The sequence below is a fragment of the Borostomias antarcticus genome (genome assembly GCF_949987555.1).
Source record: "Borostomias antarcticus genome assembly, chromosome: 29".
Classification (NCBI taxonomy): Eukaryota; Metazoa; Chordata; class Actinopteri; order Stomiiformes; family Stomiidae; genus Borostomias; species Borostomias antarcticus.
Window position 1 is genome coordinate 1576078 of NC_140262.1, and position 23970 is coordinate 1600047.

At 44.5% G+C, this 23970-nt stretch overlaps 1 protein-coding gene across 1 annotated transcript; it reads left to right on the forward strand.

Annotated features, from left to right (window-relative positions):
• Positions 1-803: 803 nt before the first annotated feature.
• tdrd1 (tudor domain containing 1) lies at positions 804-18113 on the forward strand (the record flags this gene model as incomplete). The annotated part of the gene is made up of 22 exons (XM_084459833.1): positions 804-1032; positions 1322-1353; positions 4574-4660; positions 5809-5991; positions 6136-6279; positions 7165-7336; positions 7578-7643; positions 7851-8027; positions 8291-8398; positions 9129-9299; positions 10820-11053; positions 12135-12269; positions 12511-12612; positions 12962-13132; positions 13510-13866; positions 14552-14695; positions 15968-16084; positions 16306-16473; positions 16850-17176; positions 17352-17423; positions 17669-17951; positions 18068-18113. 22 exons carry the CDS (start codon positions 804-806, stop codon positions 18111-18113), a joined length of 3525 nt encoding a protein of 1174 aa, XP_084315959.1.
• Between the last annotated feature and the right edge of the window lie 5857 nt (positions 18114-23970).

Here is a 23970-nt window from a genome sequence, read left to right on the forward strand (position 1 = left end):
TATTAACTATAATTAGCAAAATTATAATTATTTAATAGAACCAGCTTTTATACAGGCATGGTTTAGCCCACACGTGCGCGTGGAGTGTTTACAGTGAAATCCTCGCTGCACGCGCTTGACAATCAGTAGTCTCGCGAGACCATGTGATCTCGCGAGCTCTCTCTCAAGCGTTTCTTTTCAAATATCCACGTGGAGACTGAAGAGGGTAAATCACGCACCTGTCTTTATAATAGATACACAATTCTTCAAAATGGCTGTTAAAAAGTCAGGAGGACAAACTTTGTATTTCAAATTGTCTAACTACACGTTTCACCATAAACACATACTTACTTAGCACTCACTAATGTGAGCTGGCACGAAATTAATTAGCGGCTAGCTAGCTTTCTCCATGAGCCGGACTGAGCTGTTGAAAAGCTAAACTACCCAGCTAGCAACCATTTGTTCTAAAAATGTTATGAAAACATTATCAGAATGTGTTGTGCATGTTCGCCAATGTTGTGGGAACATTACCTGCTAGTTAGGTATGTACTGTAGCTACTAGTATTAACATGTATTTTATACGTTACTTAATTGAATCATTATGAACTAAAGTTAGCTATCTAACGTTAGTTAATTGGTAGACGAGCTCGCTTGCCGCCTGTGTGTCTGCACCGTTAGAGAGTGAGAGACTAACGTTGGCTGGATGCCTTATAAAAGAAACATTTACGAGAATTAACTGTTCATATTTGCCTTTTATTGCCAGGTTGGTAACGTAACTAGCTTCCATCATCATGAACAGCTATCTGTCAATGGTGCGACCCAACATGCCCTTACGGAGGCCTTCCACCAGCCCTGAAGGCCCCACTCCTAAAGCCATCCCCTTCAGGAGGCCTTCCCCCAGCCCTGGCGAGGGCCCTCTCACGGTCCCCCCTCTCTCGGTCCCCCCTCTCACGGTCACCCCTCTCTCGGTCCCCCCTCTCACGGTCACCCCTCTCACGGGCCCCCCGCCCGTCCCAACACCAGAGAGGCCTCCAGCGACCTGCAATGGGGATGGTATGCAGGGAAAACATAGTTGCTGCTGCAATACATTTTTGAATAGGCTCTGTGCACCAGCTCCACTAATCCTGAAAGTCACTTGGCATCTTTATTTCCTGTCCTATATGATTGGATTAAGTGATTAATCAGGTGTGCGGCAGACCCAGCGCACACCTGATTAATCACTTAATCCAATCATATAGAACTGGAAATAAAGATGCCAAGTGACTTTCAGGAAGTAGTGGAGCTGGTGCACAGAGCCTATTCTAACGTTCACTTGCTAAATATGTCCTGTTTTACTCACAAGGTGATGCCAGTTCTGCCAAGGATCATTCTGTGGTATGTATGAATATAGATTATACACATTTTAACTTGGGAGTAATAAAGGTTATCTGCGCTTTTCTTGCAAACATGCATTTTTCCTTCACAGATGGCTGCTATGCCTGCAGCAGTGTCTGCGAAGTTTTGCAACTACTGTGGCCTGCAAGGTTAGTTATTGCTACTTGATTTACAGTTTAGTTTCTATTTCTTTATTTTGGGTTCTGTAATTTAATTGATTGGTTTGATTCTACCACAGAAGAGTATAGGCCTATTTTCACTAACATTTGACTTGTATAATTTATATGTGTTATTATATTATTATTATTTATTCAGGATAATTATTGGACCGGATTTAGGGCTCAGTTATATTCTATCATTTACATAAGCCTCTAATAATATCCTGTAAAGCAGCGGCCCCCAACCTTTTTTGCACCATGGTCTGGTTTTGAAATTCGTGGACCGGCAGTCCGGGGGAGGGGAGGTGCGTAGTCACGACACTGAATTGAGCTTTTTCATAGTTTACATACAGATTAGGCCTAGCCTTTATATAGTGATTGGTATAACGTTAGACACTTTTTCAGAACAGTTTAAGTAGGCCTGTTGGTGGGGGACTTTTATCTTCAATTAGATTCTCTCGTTCAAAAAGAGGGATCATGTCATGGCAGTAAACTTCAGAACACAAAACATTGGAGATGATATACTGTAGGAACTACTGTAGGAACTATGCACACTCCAGTTCAGGTGTGGAGATTATATACTGTAGGAACTATGCACAATCCAGTTCAGGTGCGTCGCTCCACAAATTGGTCAATCAATGATCCACAAAGAGTGTGTCACTCTGGAATGCGCTTTTAGGCCGATAAGAAAAACAATAGCCAGAAACGCATCAAACCGTACAATTCCATCAAAACAAAAAGGATATTCAAAACAAACAACTACAGGCCGTTAGGTTGTAGGTAGGGCGTGGTTCTCAGAAAAACCTTGTATAGTACGTTGGGGGTGCTCTGATTCAACTAAGCCACAATCCAATTCCTGAGGTCACGATCCGATTCCAGAATAGATACTCGATTCCAGAATCTAGAATCAATTCTCAATGGATTTTCTACAAAGACGGGTTTCAGGATCTACTCCAGTCCGCTGTGTGCTAAGAAAGCGGAATATAGCAGAATAAAGTGTATAACATGTAGTTTTATATTGCAATAACACGCAAAGGAGACAAAAAAGGTCACATTTATTAATAGCATGTTGAACTTGACATTCAACCTCTCAAGTATTAGTCAGTGATGAACTTTAAACTTACAGTATTTCTCAATTCAGTCAGTGACCATGCTGAATTTTAATAAAACAATGAAAGTATTTTTCTTCAACTTCAAGTACTGTATTTCTCAATTCACAGTTAGTTTGCTGAACTTAAATAAATAGATAAAAGAAGAATTGATTATTGGGAGTTGGGAATCTATCCAGGAATCGTCGCATTAAGAATCGCGATCCTTTCAAGAATCAATTCTTTGGAGCACCCTGTCTTTGAAACAATAAATGCAAAAGTTCTCTTTCACCATTTGTTTTGGCCAGTTAGTAACAACGCTGATGCGTTTTGGCTGGAAAGCCTTTGTCATAACTACAGGCCATTCATACAAAATAGGCTATACAAATATAGGCTAATAATATAATCCAATGACTATAATAACCCAATGTCAATAACTCAATGTAGGCTAGGCCTACTCAGAAGTCTCAAGGCCTATGTGATATTATAACATTAATTGCATATATTTCCATATGTCCAGCAAATTCCGTAATTTTGTTTTTGTGGCCGTCCTTATTGAAAACCCTGCTTCGCAGAGATAGGATGTTGGAGATGGAAGCAATATTTTCAGTTATTTTGTGGCTATCTCAGGATACTCAGTCTTGATTTTAATCCAGAAGGTCGGCAGAGATTAAGTTGTCTCAAACATGCTTTTAAGGCCACTGTCATTTCCAATCTCAAGGATTTTCTTCTTCCTGCATGGCTGGCAGATTGAATATTATATCGCACAGGTATAACGAGCTTTGCGACCCATTCTTCATTGTTGAAATGTGCGAATGGCTCACAGCCTGTTAGCGGCCTGGTGGTTGGGGGGCCGCTGCTGTAATGCACCATATTCATGGCTTGCTATGGGTCTCACCATGTATTGCGCTAAGTCTTCTGCATCATAAAGTGACGGACTTTCGGAACTCTTTGGCAGACGGAGGAAAACTCAGTCACTGGGGCGACGGTATAGCTCAGTTGGTAGAGCGGGTCGTTCAGTGATCGTAGGGTCGGTGGTTCGAATCCCGGCTCCTCCTGACTACCTGTCGAAGTGTCCTTGGGCAAGACACTGAACCCCAAATTGCTCCAAATGAGCAGGCAAGCGCCTTGCATGGCAGCTGCCGCCATTGGTGTGTGAATGGCGCTCCGGGCCAGTGTAACAACTGGATGGGGAGCGCGTTACAAATGCAGTACCTATACCTAAAACTGAGCCCTAGAACTGGTGCTTTTGGGAAACGGGAGAGCTGATGATAAATTACTATATGACTTGTTTCCCAGGAAACCTTCGTTGCACACGCTGCAAGAAAGCCTTTTACTGTTCAGTGGCGTGTCAGACAGATCACTGGAAAACCCACCGAGACATTTGCATGCTCAGCAGCACACCGCCCTGTCCGCCCAGTACACTGCATGTCCCCACAAGGTAAACTGGACCTGCCCAAAGTGTTGCCATCACATATCTACATTTTACATCCTTAAGAGGGACCTTGAAAGAAGCTTTGTGTGTAGAAGGGGATGAGTCCAGCCTTGACATGGGGTATTAGTTTATGGGTCAGGCACGGTTTACTGTTGACCTGATTCAGGGTCCAGCATTACAGTACATAATGGACAATGAATACATGGAGCCCTGTAACCTAATGCTGTCACAGTTACACCATACAAAAGACCAGTCAGTTGAATTATGAGTTTAGGGTGCTTGTGTCCGATGACGGTGTATTCATCTAGATTTTTCACTCTACTACTTTTTCTCATGCATTCTTTTAAAAGTGACAAGCTAAAGGATACCCCAAAATCACCACAAATGGCAAATGGACACATCATATCAGACTCTAAGGTACAGTACCATTTTTGTTTGTATTGAGGCGGTGAGAAAAAACCTCATGGGGACCTTGTATTGCTTGAGGTAAAACGCTATCAAATACAAGTAATGACTTTTCAGTGTTGTATTCTTTTCAGGAGAAGCACAGTGATGTGGCCAGTCCCCAGAGAGTCTACCTCCGGGATCTGCGCCAGAACAAAATTGCCAAAGGAGCAGAACTACAGGTTTGTGGCTGTAATACTCTTAAAGGACAATACCGGTCTAAATATGATGTGATCTCCTAAAACTACTTACCCAACATTTATCACATTACCGCAATCCATTTTCCGAAGTAAAGCTCAAGCTAAAAGATATTTGCTTTTTCACGTTTTACTTACATTTCAAAAGTTGAACGTGATGGTTTCAAAATTTATTTTTAAATTGTTCCCTTGTGCTGACAAACTCCTCCTGGTTAGTTTCTAATAATTTTCAGTAGTTATTTTCGTTTTAACCCTCTTTGCACAGCCTACGCCAACGGCCTGTCTTCTTCCTGTTTACATGGCAGCCGTTGCTAGGAGCGCTGGGTAGAGAATCTAGCGTAGGTGGATTAGAGAATATAGCGCAGGAGTTCAACAAATTCGAATGAAAATAATATAACATGAAAACTACTGACATTTATTTGAAACTAACTGGGACAAGTTTGTCAGCGCAACAAGGGAACAATTTAAAAAATAAGTGGTAACACTTTACAATAAGGGTACATTAATAAGCATTAGTTAATGCATTATTAAGCATTAAGTAACAGTTAACTAATGTCTCTATTAACCATTTACTAATGTTATTTATGTTAACTAGGTTTACTCACCTAACCCTAACCTTAACTAAGGTATTAATTAACATTAGTAACCTAACCTAACCCTAAATAAGCATTAGTTAACAGTTAACTAATGTTTTTTGTGACCCTTATTGTAAAGTGTGACCAAATAAGTTTTAAAGCCATCATGTTCAACTTTTGAAATGTATGTAAAACCTGAAAATGCAAACATCTTTTAACATGAGCTTTACTTAGGAAAATGGATTGCGGTAATGTGATATACGTTGGGTGACTAGTTTAAGGAGATCAAATCCTATTTAGACCAGTATGGTCCTTTAAGGTCGGTTCAGAAGTTGATGGCACTGGGGTTCCAAAGTCATTGTTTTTTTTTTATCCAGTAGAGGGTGGTGTTAAACATCTATTATATATATATATATATATATATGTATATATATATATATATATATATATGTGTGTGTGTGTGTGTATATGTACTTGTTCTCATTATAGCCAGGCTTACATAGCTATAAAGGAAACTCAGCCAAGTGTACAGCCAACCAGATTGTGTGTGTTCGCCAGGCGTCTGTGGTGGAGTTTCGAAACCCCGGCAAGTTCTTCATCCACGTGCAGAGCCCTGAGCTCATGGAGTCTCTGAGAAGCATCACCACGGAGCTGCGGAAGATGGACAGCAGCCCTAGTCTGGGGGTGACCTACATGCCTGACCAAGGACAGGTCTGTGCCGTCAAATTCTCCTTGGATAAGGTGAGTGCTGCCCGTTATACAAAGACACTGACCCCCCTCCTGTCCACTATGGTTTGAAGAGTGTTTGGTATTTGAAATGATAAATGCATGTCTTATTCCTCACCCTTCTCTTTTTCCCCTCCTCTTTTCCCCTCCTCTTTCTAGAACTGGTACAGAGGATTAGTCCAGTCTGTGTCTGCAGATCAGACGAGTGCCAGCGTCCTCTATATTGACTTTGGCAATGAGGAGGAGGTGCCACTGGACAGGATCAAGCCCCTGGCTGCCGACATGGAGCCCTTCCCACCCTGTGTGAGTTTGTTGGGAGGTTTTGAACTGGAGAAATGTCCCTTTTTTGGGGGGATTTTTTTTGGGGGGGGCATTTCTGCTTTATTGGTAGGACAATGTAGGTGACAGACAGGAAAGGTGGGAGAGAGAGGGGGGAAGACTTGCAGCAAAGGGCGTGGGCCGGATTCGAACCCACGCCGCTGCAGAAAGGACTAGCCTTTACATGGTAAGCGCCCCAGCCCATTGAGCTACCGGGGCGCCCGGAGAAATGCGTCTTGTGTGCCGTTGATACATCCCATCTTAATGTAATGGTGCAGTGCTCCCAAGAACTTCGAATTTGCCTGATTCACCTGCCAGCCATATTGGTCAGTCTGACGTAATTGGGGGTGCGGATGCGGAAGTGCCCGTTGACTTCAATGTTAAAAGTTCACTGTAAAAACACCACTTCAAGAACCAAAATAGTCAAAATACACTATCAGGGTTACAAACTCATCATTACCAGACTCGGGATTGTTTTTCACTGAATGAACCATATTGCATTCACTCCCATGTATTTCCAAATGCGAAAACAACGGCAGTGAAAAACAATCAGAGTCTGTTAATGATGAGTTTGTAACCCTGATAGTGTATTTTGACTATTTTGGTTCTTGAAGTGGTGTTTTTACAGTGAACTTTTAACATTGAAGTCAACGGGCACTTCCGCATCCGCACCCCCAATTACGTCAGACTGACCTGAGGTGAATAAGGCGAATAGAGGGGGAAAGCAACCTAAAGAAAGTCATGAATAAATATCAGCTATACATAAATGAATATCTATGGTGGTGCATCATTGATTTGTATTGCCTCCTATCAGAAAGCTGTTGTTTTGTGTCTTTGTCTAGTTCTAAATCCTGAGTATTTCTCTCACAGGCGTGGGAGTGCTGCGTGTCTGGAGTAACACCCGTGACTGGAGGCAGCTGGACCGGGGAGTGCTGTATCGCTGTGTGGCAGCTGGTGGCCGGAAAGAGCCTGAAGGTCACCGTAGTGGACGTGCAGGAGAGTGACCGCACCTACGCAGTGGACTTGCTACTGTTTTCTACAGGTAACGTGTACAGGGAAGGCTAGTGTCCATGACAAGTTGATGAACATCCACAGTTTGTGACCTTCTGCGAATCTGGGTTTTTATGGTACCGTTCATAGTGAAGTAGACAAACTTACTTGAGATTTGTCTTTCAGTGTGATCTGTCACTATGTCTTAACGTAACCTGAATTTCACCTCGGCCTCTGTAGTTGGACTGTATTGGAACTGCTTTCTTTCTCCGTTTCATTCTTCCTCCCTCCAGGCCAGCTGAGCAATTTCCTCATAGACCAGGGATACGCAGTGAAGGAGGTGATCAAGCGGGACATCGGTGAGTAAACCTCATTACCAGCTGATCATTGGTCAGAAGATATTGTGACCAGATTTTATCCAGTCAGATTGAAAACTGTAAAGTGTGCAGGCATGGGTTTCAAAATTTGACTTTTTTATATATAGGCAATTTCAGGTTTGGGTTCTGATTTATAAGAAAAACTGATTTGTTGTACTACAACCCTCTGCCCCCCCCACTCCACCCCAGGTTCCCTGGAGAGCGCATCCCTGGCAAACTTTAGACACCATTCGGGCGGGAAGAATGAGAATACGGAGGTCCTGCCCCCTGACCCTCTGACCCAGGGCCTTGGGGACACCTTTGCCGCCGTGGTCACTCACCTGCAGTCCCCCTACGACATCATCTGTCAAAAGCTGGAGAACACCAGTAAGAGCAACCAAACTGACAACCCTACTTTTTTGTAGGTCCCATTTACCTATAAAATGTGAGAATCTGGATAGACGGCCATTAGCTTAGCTTGAGGACGTGAAAGACTACAGTGAGGTTCAGCCAGATTTAGACAATAATATAAATGCTCGGCATTTGTCAGGTCTTCCAGCTACTTTTAAGGTCCACTTCTAATACACTTTGATTTTAAGCATAATGTCCCCTTTGAACTGGATCAATACTGTGCATGCGTGTGCGTTTAGCTATGATCCAGGAACTGCAGCTGAAGTTGAAGGAGTACTGCTCTAAGGCACCAGCCAGCTCCAACTTCAGGCCCGCCCCTGGGACCGTATGCTGCTCCATGTTCTCGGGTAGGACTTCTGTCACATACACAGACACATAAAAAGGCTTGCAGTTAACAATATAAGTTTGAAAAGTAAGGAAGTCATCCATGCCATAATCACGCTTAAAGCAATACATCGCGATATTTGGACCTTTACAAACATGTCTGGTGCTAATTCTCCAATTAGATTTACTAAAAGTAAGCTGAATCGTCCAAACAGTCTACTCAGAAAGATAATACATTGACATTTATTACCTTTTAAAACTCGCGCCCCCGGGACGCAGCATTCAGTCGAAGTGCGCATGCGCAACGTTGTGCTTAAACAACACAGTAGTAGCTAACTATTCCGGCGTCTATGGATATCATGTGTTTTTTAGCTCAATGATATCATGGCGGAGGTGAGAAAACCGAAGCGAAACATCACGGAGAAAGCCAGAAAAAGACAATCTGATAACGTTGACAGTACGACAGTGCACTTACTCACAGAGCCTGTGGGGGCACAGTCCAGAGAAAACGCGATGTATTGCTTTAAATTATGGCTAAACCAAGGCTATTCGTCACAAGTCACATAGCAAAGCCAGCTCTGCCTTCCCACAGTTCACAATGTAAACAAAGCCCCTATTCTCCATGGCTTCTGTGTGGCACTGCGTGCAAGTGAAACCGATCCTGCCACAACACCCATGGATTACTTGCCTGCCGAATGCACAAGAACTTGTTGGTGCAAGTTTTTGACGGTTCCGCTACATTGTGTCTTGTAGAGGACAACCAGTGGTACAGGGCCAAGGTGCTGGGGTACTCATCCAAGGAGCGAGTGTGCGTGGGCTACGTTGACTTCGGCAACTCTGAAGAGGTGGACCTGGGCCACCTACGGCCACTAAGCCCTGAGCTGCTGGCCCTGCCCACGCAGGCCTTCCGTTGTTCTCTGGCAGGTAGGGATGGGTATTGGGAACCAGTATTTTTTGGTACGTATGTCATTGAGTGCCAACGAAGTCCATTAGGCTACGACAACTCGTGCTCAAACACCACAACGCCTTTTATCAAACTGAAATAGCCCTGCCAGTGCTAACCATCTCTGGGCTACTGTATTTAACATAACATCGCATTCATAAGCCATCGTTCTGACACCATAAGGGGAAACTTGTCAACAACAGGTCCTTATCTCTCACAAAGCAGCAAATTCACACACATTGCCAACATGATCAATCTGAAATGCATACGGTTGCGTGTCCACCGACAAGCTGTATTTCAGGGCGCTATAGGGACGAGAAAATAACTCGCCTGATATAAAATGGGCACCGCAAACGTCGACTCCAGTTCTGAAAAGGCCGGTTTCCTCTTGAAACGAATAAAGTTTGCCACTAGAGCGCCGATTTGTAGCCTACACCCGTAGACGCAACAACCAGACATATTGATGGTATATAAAATACTAGTCTTTGCACTAAAATACGGCTCGCTCTGAACTCGTCTGTCTCCCCCTGCTTCTCTTTCAAGAATGCGCGCGCATACATAGCTGGGTCTATAATGAACAAATATGAACCACGCTCTATTTTAACAAATGCTTGGTTTTGAAGCCTCGGCGCTACCAATAAATAACTTATTTAGACGCGTTCTGTCCGAGTGAAATTATTTTTCCGAGGTAGTCTTCTTCTGTGGTGGTGGCGGTGCTTTGAAGCTTCAACCCAGCATTTGTTAAAATAGACCCTTTTGCTTAGGTAAGTGAAGTTTCATGTTTATCTGACACTTGTAGGCTAAATATGAGCGCCTCTCCTAACTAGGCCGACACCGATTTATTTTGACGGAAAAGTGAATGGACCAGCAAAGGACTGTTGTCTGGCATGAGCGAGCGTAATGCGACAACGGGACTGAGAAGGGCTACATTTCAACCAGACATTCCAGTGAAACCAGGTAGTCAAAACAACTTACCTGATATAAAATGGGCACCGCAAACGCAGGCATTTCTGATGATTTCCTCAGTCCAGTCCGTACGCTTAATAATGGCGATTTCGTCTTTCTTCCTCTGCTACTGTTTCAAGAATGCGCGCGCATAGGCTACTTGTGCTGACTAGGCTGTAAAAGGGTCTATAATTAACAAATATGACCCACGCTCGTTACATAACTTCTACAACATCCAGTGACAAAATATGTCATGGTACCTTGGTATGTCCACCCCAAGGATTGAACTCACAACCTTCGCGGTGATGGGCAGCGCACTATCCACTCGGCTTCCACTATCCACTTGGCTTCCACTATCCACTTGGCTTTCACGTTTGAGGGGGAGGAGGAGGGTGTACCTGACCAGACAAGGCGCCATTTGTGGGTACATGATATCATCCACGGTCCGCTGGCCGTTAAAAAAAAAAAAGTCTAGTATGAACACGGCCTTAGACACCACTTCCACCAGTCTCTTGTCCGACTCTCACACACACAATCTCCCCCTGTCATCATCCAGGTGTGCGGCCCGTGTCGGAGACCTGGTCCGAAAACTGCGGCCAGGTGCTGCGGAAGTTGGTGAGCAACCGCTTCCTGCGCGTTGAGATTCTGGGCGAGCGCAATGGAACGGCGTTAGTGACCATGGTGGACGAGACCACCGACCCCCAGGCCACCGTGGCTGAGCTGCTGATCGCCAACGGCTGCGCTCTGCCCGACAGTCAGCCGACGGAAGAAATGGACTCAGGATCACGAGGTAAACAGGACCAGTCTGGCCACTGAGGAGGGAGGGGTTTTTGTGAGGGGCCCCGATGAAAAATAATCTGGCAGATAAAAAGAAAAAGAAAAAGGTTTGATTTATAAAAGCTGTTTGTTCCGTGATGTTCATAATGGAATAGTTCTTGACTGTGGCCCTAGTCTTTAGCGCAGTCAAGATATTGAGAGGCAGTAGATAATATCAGTAGATAGAGTAAGTGGCCAGTAAAATGATCAAGGAGCCGCTTACGTTATGCATAAGAAAGTCCTTTAAAAAATAAATAAAATGTAAAGGACCATACCGGTCTACATATGATTTGACCTCCTAAAACAAGTCACCTAACGTATATCACATTACTGCAATCCATTTTTGCGTTTTACTTACATTTCAGAAGTTGAACGTGATGGCTTCAAGCCCTATTTTTAAATTGTTCCCTCCTTGCGCTGACAAACTAGCCCTGGTTAGTTTTAAATCATTTTCAGTAGTTTTCGTTTTAACCCTCATTGTGCAGCCTACGCCAACGATCTGTCTTCTTCCTGTTTACATGGTAGCTGTTGCTAGGAACGCTGGGTAGAGAATCTAGCGTAGGTGGATTGGAGAATATAGTGCAGGAGTTCAACGAATTCAAAAGAAAATGATATAAAATGAAACCTACTGAAAACTATTTGAAACTAACTGGGGTGAGTTTGTCAGTGCAATGAGGGAACCGTTTAAAAATATGTTTTAAAGACATCACGTTCAACTTTTGAAAAGTAAGTAAAATGTGAAAATGCCAATGGCCGGGTTTCCCGAACGAGTTAAGAAGCACTTAACTCCAAAGTACTTCTTAACTCCCATACAAAGGGTTGCTTAAGAAGGTTCCTTATCGGGAAACCCGGCCAATGTCTTTTAACGTGAGCTTTGCTTCAGAAAATTGATTGTGGCAAAGTGATATACGTTGGGTGACTAGTTTAAGGAGATCAAATCATATTTAGACCGGTATGGTCCTTTAAGAACTGTGTGTTGCTAAAGTTTACTATCTGCTATAAATACGGCTCCGTAACTTTGGTTAACCTTCATCCTGCCTCTCTCTTGCTTCCAGGAGCCGAGCCTGCTGGGAAGGAGCCTCTGGAGTGGTCGTGTGCCGAGCTTCCCTGTGACGGCCAGGAGGTGGCGCTGCTGATCAGCGTGATAGAGAACCCAGGAGAGTTCTACTGCTACATCTACAACCCTACAGGTACAGACATGGGTCCAATTCCAGAGATACTTTGAGATTTTTTAGAGAGATTTCTTTCACCAAAATATATAATTATTAATTCTGTTTCAAATAATGGAGTGTTGTTACCTGCAGATTCTACTCTTAAAAATATATCAGAAGGTCTTGAGCATTTGGTCTCACCAACAATATTTTCAAATTTGGTCTTAAATTGCATTTCAAGTGGAAATTTTATTAAAAAGTCTTAAATGTAAACCTGCAGATACCCTGGCGGGGCTGAGGGTGGAGTTGAAGCAGCACTGTGAGGCAGACCGCACCCCCTTCACTCCCACAGTGGGAGAGCCCTGCTGCGCCAAGTTCTCTGGTGAGACCACCGCCCACACCACAGGGCCACACTGGGCCCTAAACACACTACAAGCTTAACAAAGCCCACAAGTGGAAACAATTTGGCACGACTCTACAGTTCATCTGTATATTTACATTGCGGTATATTATATTTTATTGTATATTCTTGCATGATCTATTGTACTTTGTTTCTTAATCTTCTTTGATGTCCCTTGAATGTGGCTGCTGTTAATAGTTCAATTTCCCCTCAGGATGAATAAAGTAACTACTTATTACTGTGACTTACCAGCTTAAATGTATATGATTATCTTAAGGCATGCACATCAATGTCAACACGTTAACAGATTGTATTATGCCTGTGCCCCCAGGTGACGGGGCGTGGTACAGAGGTGTGGTGCAGGGTGTGTGTGGAGAGGGGAAGGCCAAGGTCTACTTTGCGGACTACGGAAACGTCAGTGAGGTGGAGACCACCCACCTCCGAGCCATCACGCCCCGCCTCCTCAAACTTCCCTTCCAGGCCGTCCGGTGCTGCCTCGCAGGTATAGCATGCGCGCTTGTGTGTGTTTTGTGTGGGTGTGTGTGTGTGTGTGCGCATACATTTCCAATACACACAAGTTGAGTGCATAAAATATCCTCAAGTCTCACACATGTAAAATCCCTCACAAAGACACAATGCCTGACTGACATAATTCATTTTAGTAATTTGTATATTTGTAACTTGTAAATTTGTAATTTGGAAATTCATTATTAGAGTTTATCTGTAGCATAATCTTGGAGCCGGCAGCAACATTTCACTGTGGCTGTACATCGTACATTATATTATATGTGACAAATAATCTTGAGCACGATTCCTAATGCATGAACTTGTTTCAAGTGAAGAAGCTGAGCTGTGTGTGTGTGTGTGTTCTCTCTCCAGGCGTGGAGCCTGTGGGTCCCAAGTGGAGTGGCGACTCTCTCCGGCGTTTCCAGGCCCTGTGCGTCGGCCAGACGCTGCGTGGCCGCGTCGTCTCCATCACCGAGAGAGGATATGGCGTCGAGCTGGAGTCCAATGGTCAGAACATAGCCACCAAGCTCCTCTCAGAACGGCTGGCCAAAGCCCCTGGAGAGACCCAGACCCCCGTTGCCCCCAAAACACCCCAGCAGCAGCAACCCACCCCACCGCCAAAAGAGACCACTGCTAGTGCAGGACCACCCAAAGCCACCATTCAGAATGAGACACGCGTCGAGGAGAAGGCCAAACCGGTCGATCAGAGACCGGCTGGTTCTGAGGCAGGTGAGTGTCAAGGTCAAGGTCAACTTTATTTATAAAGCACGTTTAAAATCAACCGAAGTTGCACCAAAGTGCTGTACAATATATAAAATAAACTAAAACAAAAAAACAGAATAAAGTGCACATAATCACAGAACAATAAAAGGACAGGACACAAAACAGGACAAGGGATGAAGGCTATCAGGCCTCAAAAGCCAGTGAAAACAAGTGCGTTTTAAGCTGAGACTTAAAGAGCCCTAGGTTCTGTGTCTGGCTCTCTGAGAAAGTATGTGTGGTGTTTGTATGTTTCGCCCAAATGAAATGTAAAGAACACTTTCAGTACGAGGGGAAGGTATTTCCCAGTCTCTCCAATAAAGTTTAAATTTGTATTTAAAATCCAAGGTAAGTTTGAGGTTGTATTTACAGACCAGGGTATGTTTGAGTTTGTATTTACAGACAAGGGTAATTTAGAATTTGTATTTACAGACCATGAGTCAGTTTGAGTTTGTATTTACAGACCAGAGTTAGTTTGAGTTTGTATTTACAGACCAGAGTTAGCTTGTTTGTATTTACAGACCAGGGTATGTTTGAGTTTGTATTTACAGACCAGAGTTAGTTTGAGTTTGTATTTACAGACCAGAGTTAGTTTGAGTTTGTATTTACAGACCAGGGTAAGCGGGCTCAGTTGATCTTTTTGATCCATTTGCAGGTGAGAAAGCTCTGTTTCCTCCCTCAGTAGCATCCTTCCCTGTGGACTGGAGGACAGAGGAGCTGCCTCTCAACAAGCCCTTCCAACCCCGCGTAGCAGCGGTGGTCAGCCCCAGCCTGTTCTACGTGTTCAATCCCAGCCAGGGTAAGGAGTGTGTGTGTGTCTATACCGTCATCCGAATTTTAATACTTTCTTTATCTTGAAGGGAGAGCAGCAAAGTCAGCGGCAGCGAAGTTTTAGAAGACCGTTCGGACCACGCCATACCACCTCCTTATTCAGTGTTGCACAATAGCCACCAGGAGGTGTCGTTGAGCAAGCACACTCAATTCGTCTGTCAGTAACTGCATACAGTATATTTTAAACTAGTAGGCAATATTCTTTGTATTATATATTGTACATCGTATTGTACATTGTGTAGGCTATATTGACATCTTGACAGTCTATAAGCAAGACGAAGGCAACACATTATTATTGAAGTTGCTACTGGGACTTCGACCCTCGACAAGATCCAGAGTTACTGTAGCAAATCACTTCCTCTTTTTTTGCTGTCACTTCTAATGAAGCGTAGAAACGAGAGATGGTTTGTAGACGCGATCGATTGAAATGTATCTTAACATTGTAGCGTATCAGTGCAGTTTCCAGCTGTTAGTCAGCTACCTCCGCTGTAAAAACATCCTTGATCGCACCTCAGATTTAGCTGCTAATAAAGCAAAACATTTGGTTTCATAATCTGTGAATAAGTTCTAATAAAATATAGTTTGTGTGTAGAAACGAGAGGTGGATTTGTAGATGCAATCTGTTGAAATTAGTCAGTTCACAATGGCTCATATAGCTAATAATCGACTTAAACAATGTCTTGGCTATCATCTGTGTTATTGTCCAATTCAGATTGTATTTTAAAAGCATATAAACGTAGCATTTAAATGTGATTCGGTCACGGGTTGGTGAGGGTCCTATACACATTGATGTAGCTACATGTATCTGACTGAATGAAGGGCCTTTCAGTCTCTGGGGCTGCGAGGGTCTATAAGTACGCTGTAGGCTATGTAATTGACCAATCGTGTTATACTAGACTATCATGGCATATAATAGGGAGGGAAAGTAATCCCAGCGCCCCCTAGCGGTAGTGTTCCTAATGCCGAGAGAATGAATGGGATTTCTCATAGCACATTTTCTGAAAAATTATATCTCGGTCTATATCGAAAAGTTAGTAGAATGCATTAAATATGATATACTTGGAGACAAACTTTATTAATTCTGGTGATTATAGTTAATTTTCAATCACAATCCGAATTATGTATATATTTTTTGTAACGAGGCAGTAAAGAACTACATACGGCATGCCTAGTCTACCAGCTGGTCTCCCCAACTTTAATTTCGTGACGGCACAGCTGTGTGTATTTCTTTGTTTTCCAGTGGACCTTGAGAAACTCCAGCAGATGATGAGGGATCTGGCTGTCTACTGCACGAGCCAGGCCTCCCCCAGTCAGAGCAAACCCAAACCAGGAGCTGCCTGTTGCGCCCAGTTCTCAGGTGAGTAGCAACACTAGCCTCTTACATGTAGCTAACATCTGCGTGGAACTGGTGGGATTCAAGATATACGTTTATAGTTCCGGTGTGCAAGCTTTTATTGTCGCTGCTTCTCCTGACAAATCATTTGGTGAGGGTGGCGCTTGGGTCCATGTGGGGCCAGGCATTTCAATCCAATTGGAAAGGTGGAAAGTTTAATTTAAAAAAAATGTATTCCCATGCAGTTGATAAGAACTGGTACCGAGCGGTCGTCGTGGAGACCAGTGAGGCGGAGGCCAGTGTGATCTACGCTGACTACGGCAACTCTGAGAGGGTGGCCTTCTCCAGCATCCTGCCCCTCCCCAGAGAACTGCTGCAGCTGCCCTTCCTCATCACCCGCTGTGCCCTCATGGGTAGGACAGCACTCTGCTCTGGTCTTTACCTGTCTGTCTGTCTGTCTGTCTGTCTGCCTGTCTGTGTCTCTACCTGTCTGTCTCTTTGCCTGTCTGACTCTGCCTGCCTGTCTCTCTACTATCGGTTTGTCTCTACCTATGGATACTAAATGGACTGCACTTATATAGTCCTCCCAAATAACATCACGTAATGTCTGATTACATATTTATGTCTGATCTCTGTGATTCTTTGAGATTTTTCTGTCTTTTGTGTCTGTCCCTCTTACAGTATCTGGAGGCCTGTATCACATGCATGCATGCTTGGTTGGTTGGTGTTGTGTCTTCCAATGTGCAGTCAGTCTGAATAAGGTGTCTGTCTCGTCTGCGGGGTCCACAGGTAAGGAGCATTTCCCGGCGGTGTGGCCCGTGGAGGTGCTGGAGCTGTGCGGCGCCCTGCTCTCTGCCGGCGTGACGGCCACCGTCCAGGCCTACGACGGAGACTGCAACCTGCTGTCGGTCACCCTACACAAGGAGAGGGGCGGAGGAAACCTCAACAGCATGATCCTGGAGGGCCTTCAGAGCACCAGTACCACACCCACACCTGAACCAAGTACGACTGCAGCCACACAGGAGCCGGAACGCATCACGACCACCCCGGCCACGCCGGTCCAGACCCACGGACAGAGCCCGAGTGTGGAGAACACAAAGCCTGCCACAGTTCCAGGTAGAGGGATTCAGACAGCAACAGTCAATTGCAGATCACCTAGATCAGAAGTACAGTATAATGTAATTAAGCGAGGATAAGGATGCGTTAGAGACAGATCACCCAAGAGCACAGAGCACCCAAGAGGGTAATATCATCATAAGCAGGTTTGACCTGAGTGAACTTGTGTTTTCAGAGCATCCTGCCATACAGAAGAACAGTGAACCCAAGGATCCACAGAGCATCACTCACTCACAGAGCACTGATGGTATGAAAAATAATCATTCTGACTTGAAATTATTTGATTATAAAAGCTGTTTGTTCCGTGATGTTGATATGGAAGTCGGTGCGGCCCTAGCCTAGCGCAGCCACAGTATTGAGAGGCAGTATCTAGATACAATAAGTGGCCAGTAAAATGATCAAGGAGCCACTTGGAATATTAAATTGCAGGAAAATCCATTATTTTAATTTTGTTAGAGCTGTGTGTTGCTTTAGTTGACTATTGGCTATCAGTACCGCTCTGTAAGTACCAACCGGAGCCCACGAAGGAGAAGGACCCGGCCTCTGTCTCTTCTGCCCTCTCCTGTGGACGTCCCCTCCGCTCCCTCCGGGTGGATTTCTACCCTCTCCTGTCCTCTGCCGCGCGGCATCTGGGGGTCCCCATGCCTGCCACTCCGCCGGCCACGGACGTTGACCGCTACGTGAAGGGCTCCTGGAACGCCCCGAACTTCGAGGTGCAGGCGACGGGCACGCCGCGTCTGGAGCGGTCTCTGGCGCACCGCCTGCCGGCGACCTCGTGGGATCCTGGGCGTCCAGGAAGCCACAGTTGCCTTTGGTCAAGGACAGGAATACTGCCCGGCTAGCAGACAAGATGTATGTCTTGGCGGTTCAGTCTGCTTCGGCCACCTCCAGTGCGGCGATGCTGGCGGCTTACCTCGCCCGCCTCGCCGCCGGCTAGGACGCGCTGATGGCCCCAGAGATCGAGGAGATCTCCAAGGCCTCCGCCGCCATCGACCGCCTCTCTCAGGCACAGGCCACCTGCGGAGGGCGTGTCATGGCGTTGTCGGTGGTGACCCAGAGGCATCTCTGGCTGTCCCTGACGGAGACGGAGAAAGCGGCGCTGGTCAACGCACCCATTTCTGAGACGGGGCTGTTCGGAGACGCTGTAGGGAAGACTACCGAACGCCTCCGACAGGGAGAGGAGGACCGAAAGCGGCTTTCCCGAAAGCTGCCGTTAGCTGGACGGAGTGCACCAGCCCGCCGGCGGCCCTCTGCCACCAGAGCTCCCGGAGGGTCCACCCGGCTGAGGCCTGCAGCGGCGAGACGGAGGCGCTGGCGTCGCTTGGCGGAGGCTCGGGCTGCGCCACCACCCCCTGAGCCAACGAGGCCTGCGCCCGCCCCCTCAGCCGCCCTTCATCCTGCCTCTCTCCCGCTCCCAGGAGCCAAGCCTGCTGGGAAGGAGCCTCTGGAGTGGACGTGTGCCGAGCTTCCCTGTGACGGCCAGGAGGTGGCGCTGCTGATCAGCGTGATAGAGAACCCAGGAGAGTTCTACTGCTACATCTACAATCCTACAGGTACAGTCAGACAAACCTGGCTCAAATACATTCCAGACTAGACCTGGTCCAGGGCGATATCCTACAGATAACGCCCTGTTACTGTCAATGCAATTTACCTATGAATGCGCTTCCTCGGCCCGCTCGTCCGAGTCTACAGACAAAACTCTTTTGTTATTCACCAAAGTAAAAACATCGTTGGAAAGATGAAAGCCTTTTCTCCTAAAGCGCTACAGTTTGTAGTCCCCCACCTTTCAAATAAAAGGCAAATTTGTACACTTAAATGTCTAATATCTGCAGCGCATCGACTGTCTTCTTCTACCGGCGATTCGGCGCTCTCCGCTTTGCTTAGCTTACTCACTGCTGCCGCCCATGTTGGGGATGATGCATTACATCTTAAATGGTGTTGAGAGACTCGCGTTGAGGAATCTAATTAGCGGGAGAATGTTTACGCTGAGTTATTAACTGTAGCAAATTTAAAACTTTAAAACATGTAAATAATGTAATGTAATGCATAATCATTACACAAGCACATTCATAGGTAAATTGCATTGACAGTAACAGGGCGTTATCTGTAGGATATCGCCCTGGACCAGGTCTAATTCCAGACATACTTTTTTGAGATGTGTATTTGAGGTGCATTTGTCTTTGTTTTTGGAGCTGTGCCGTTGTCACTTAGTGAACTATTTGAACTATTTCAAAATGGCGTTTAAGCCAGGTCTGCAGTCAACTGGTCCTCAAATAGACACCTATCTTTATCCTTCAATCATTTTATCAAATGTCATCAGTTATACATTGCTTGTGCTGTCCATGCTTGTAGATTTCCAGGGGCTCATGGAGCTGGGGGTGGAGTTGAAGCAGCACTGTGAGGCAGACCGCACCCCCTTCACTCCCACAGTGGGGGAGCCCTGCTGCGCCCAGTTCTCTGGTGAGACCACCGCCCACACCACAGCGCCGCACTGGGCCCTAAACACTACTACAAGCTTAAAGGAGTAGTAAAAGGGAAAAATCATGTTTAGCCCTGTTTTAAGGTTACTTATGATCATATACAATGGTTCAGATCAAAAAGTTGACAAAACTAGCACTTTTTAGAAAGTCTGATAATTGCTCTACCACTTTTTTGGTCATACAATGGATGTGGATGGGCATCTTGAAAAATCATTCAAAAAACATGTTAAACTCTCAATTTGAAAGACAAGAAACTCACCGAGGTGTTAGTTGGCGTTCTGACATATGATTCGCCATAAAGTAAGATTCTAGTTCATCTGGAAAGGCTTTTTAAAATATTTAGCATAGAACTATATAGTCGCAGCACATATATGTGTGTAAACTTCTACAAACTAGGTAGCCTAGCAACATAAACAATAACAATAGCTACCGTAAGTAGTTCCGCTTCCTGAATCCCCTCTGCGGATTGATCTACACATCTACAACGGTTGCGCCAATACAAGTCAATGGATTTCATAAAATGATCAATAAAACCCTACAGGATTCATACTTTGCGGCGAATTTGATGTCAGAACACCAACGGACACCAATTACCCCCTCGGTGAGCTTCTTGTCTTTGAAATCGAGAGTTTAACATGTTTTTGAAAGATTTTTCAAGGTGTCCACCCACATCCATTGTATGACCTAAACGGTGGTAGAGCAATTATCAACTTTCTCAAAAGTGCTAGTTTTGTCAACTTCTTGATCTGAACTATTGTATATGATCATAAGTAACCTTAAAACCGGCTAAACATGATTTTTCCCTTTACTACTCCTTTAACAAAGCCCACAAGTGGAAACAATTTGGCATGACTCTACAGTTCATCTGTATATTTACATTGCGGTATATTATATTTTATTTTATTGTATATGCTTGCATGATCTATTACACTTTGTTTCTTAATCTTTTTTGATGTCCCTTGAATGTGGCTGATGTTAATAGTTCAATTTCCCCTCAGGATGAATAAAGTAGCTACCTTATTACTGTGACTTACCAGCTTAAATGTATATGATTATCTTTAGGCATACACATCAATGTCAACACGTTAACAGATTGTATTATGGCTGTCCCCCCAGGTGACGGGGCGTGGTACAGAGGTGTGGTGCAGGGTGTGTGTGGAGAGGGGAAGGCCAAGGTCTACTTTGCAGACTACGGAAACGTCAGTGAGGTGGAGACCACCCACCTCCGAGCCATCACGCCCCGCCTCCTCAAACTTCCCTTCCTGGCTGTTCGCTGCTGCCTCGCAGGTATAGCGTGTGTGTGTGTGTGTGTGTGTGTGTGTATGTTTACACGGTGTGTACAGTCCTGAGAAGTAAACGCCCACGCCTGCAGACATACAGTTTTGGCGGCATATTGCAATATGTTGGATAAAAAACATATTATAACCCGCAACCACGAGGGGCAGTAAAGCACTGCTACAGTGAGGCTACTAGGCTTGTCCGACAAACAGACTATTTTTCTGAACATGCAATCATGCTGATTATTTAATATGTTGTTACTACACTCAAATGGAGCAGGATGGTCTTTGATCAGACCCGCTAGGAGCTAGCATGCCTGCACGGGAACACTGACAGTTCGGATTTGGGACGTCCAATTGGGAATCTTTCTTGATTCCCAAATGGACAATATGGTTCTGGTACTTGCAAAGGTCAAATCAACACAGGACCCCTCTAGCTGGTCTTGGGGGATGCTAAAACCCCCACACACTGATAAGCAAGACTCTATTTTGATGGGAAGTATCCAATTTGGGAAAGATTCCCAAAAGTCAAAAGATTCCCAAATGTCGATGCCCAAATGTGAAAAGAGTCCCAAATGGATGAGTCCCAAATGTCAAAGGAGTCCCAAATGGACATAGGAAGATTCCCAAGTGTCAAGAGTCCCAATTGGACGAGTCCCAAATGTCAAAAGAGTCCCAAATGGGCGAGTCCCATGTATCAAAATGATTCCCAAGTGTTCCCCATTCAAATCCAATGGGGATTCCCAAATGTCAAGAGTCCCAAATGTATGAGTCCCAAATGTCAAGAGTCCCAAATGGGCGAGTCCCATGTGTCAAAATGATTCCCAAGTGTTCCCCATTCAAATCCAATGGGGATTCCCAAATGTCAAGAGTTCCAATTGGACATGGGACGATTCCCAAATGTCAAAAGAGTCCCAAATGTCAAAAGAGTCCCATGTGTCAAAATGATTCCCAAGTGTACCCCATTCAAATTCAATGGGAATTCCCAAATGTCAGAAGAGTCCCAAATGGACATGGGACGATTCCCAAATGTCAAAAGAGTCCCAAATGGATGAGTCCCATGTGTCAAAATGATTCCTAGTCTGATCAACTGATCGGACTTCATTCATTATTTAGATTCAAACCCGGAAACTCAGAAATCCCACATTTTCAACGTTGCAGTCAGAGTAACGACACTACGATATACAATCAATAAATAGCGCTAAACCATATTACCTGTGTACAAATTAGGCTATTGAAAAACATCAATTATGAATCATTCATTTGATCTGGCTTCGATACAGTAGACTAGGCCAACCTCATGCAGGAGAGAGAGGCCCAGAGCTACCAAATACCAGCCTAGAAAGGATGAAAGCCGAAAAAGGTTATTTCAAGCCTACCGGTATTTATTTTGTCTGAAAAAGATGTTAACAAACCAGCTGCATGGAAAAAAGTAAATCTGATAGACAAAACTCATAAAGCATTAGTTATGTTATAGCGTCTTAAGCAACAACGGCAAATTGCTGAATGCTGTAAGCTACCGGTTACCTATTTGCATTAACGATAGCCTACCTAACAAATAATTGAACTGAACACAGTAGGCGAAGCAGATAATAATGTAGGCTCTATGCTATGATGTTCTACTGATGTGTCCTGATTCCAAGCTATTATAAGCCCAAAACGGCGGGGTCATCAGAGAATTTCACGAAGTAAATGAATGTGCTTCACCTTGTGATAGTATTTTAGACTGGTCTAGTCCAAAGATTTACCAAGATACGTTCAAAAGGTTGAGTCTGGTTTATTGAATGAAATCAAATACTTGCGCAAGGACTTCCTGAACAACGCAAACAAAGGTGGTTTGTCAGAGAAGTGAAGTCAAAGAAGTCATGCCCAGTCTTATATTCAAGCGAAACACAGGTACGGTGCTTTGAGGATGTGATTGGCTAACTCATTGCACGTCATGTGAAATGGCAGGCGTGGCCAAGAGTATAGACATGTGACAACAAAGAAAACAAAAGTCTGAATCAGGACGAGGAAGACTAAGGTGGGGCCCTTCTGACTTAAACAAAGAGATGAGGAAGAGCTATGCAGAGTGTGTTTACAATTACAAAAGAGGGAGAGTTGAGGTGTTTTACATGACTGAAACTGGGTTTTGCAGGGGACTTGGGGGGAGGTGATAAATTACAAAGACAAAGGCTTAAGGTGTTTGGATGTAAATTCCTGGACAATCCCTCATTTGTGCCTGAACAGGCACACAAAAATAAAATATAAAATCCAAACACAGTGTAAACAGTCAGCTATGCTATACATGTGGAAAGGAAATAATCTCTCCACTAGGTGGAAACTTTAATTATTTTCTGTCAACGTGCAAAATCACACACCAAAACCCCTTGCTTCAGAAATTTGACAGGAAACAAGATAAAAAATTGACATGATTATATACTATTTATAGTCTAAGAGTGGACAACCATTCACCAAAAAACAAACTTGATTTAACAAGGCAAAAAAAAAAAAAGATAAAATGGTTACCAGTGTAAGAGGGGCAAAAAACCTCTTGGTCAATTTAGAGGAAAAACCCAAACTTATTTATCAACTCATGTTTCAACAATTGCAACTCTTGTAAACAAATATGATATTTTCCAGATTATTTCAAAGTTCATTCACTCTTGTGAATAATCGCATGTGATGTCCTATGGAACATAGATTCCATGTGTGCGTCTCTGAATGTTTAATGTAGGTTCCAGTGTGTGCGATCAGAGGTGCAGTCCGATTGCTCATCAGAGGAGAGGAGAGTGTGGCGGTGACTGTCTGTCAAGGTCACTCTTGTTCACAGTGTATCCCAACAGTCATTTAGGTGACACTTCTCTTTTGGGCAATAGAATGTCATTTGGGGAATGCAAGGCGTCTTCTCTTCTAGATCGCAACTTCAATGTCGCGTTGATTGAATCAGTTATGTTCAATGTTAGTGTGTGCAGGTGTGTGTGTGTGTGTGCATCTTGTGAGGAGGTGACCAGCAAGGTCATTTTTCCTCCGATTCCTCGTCAGAGGAGAGGACAGT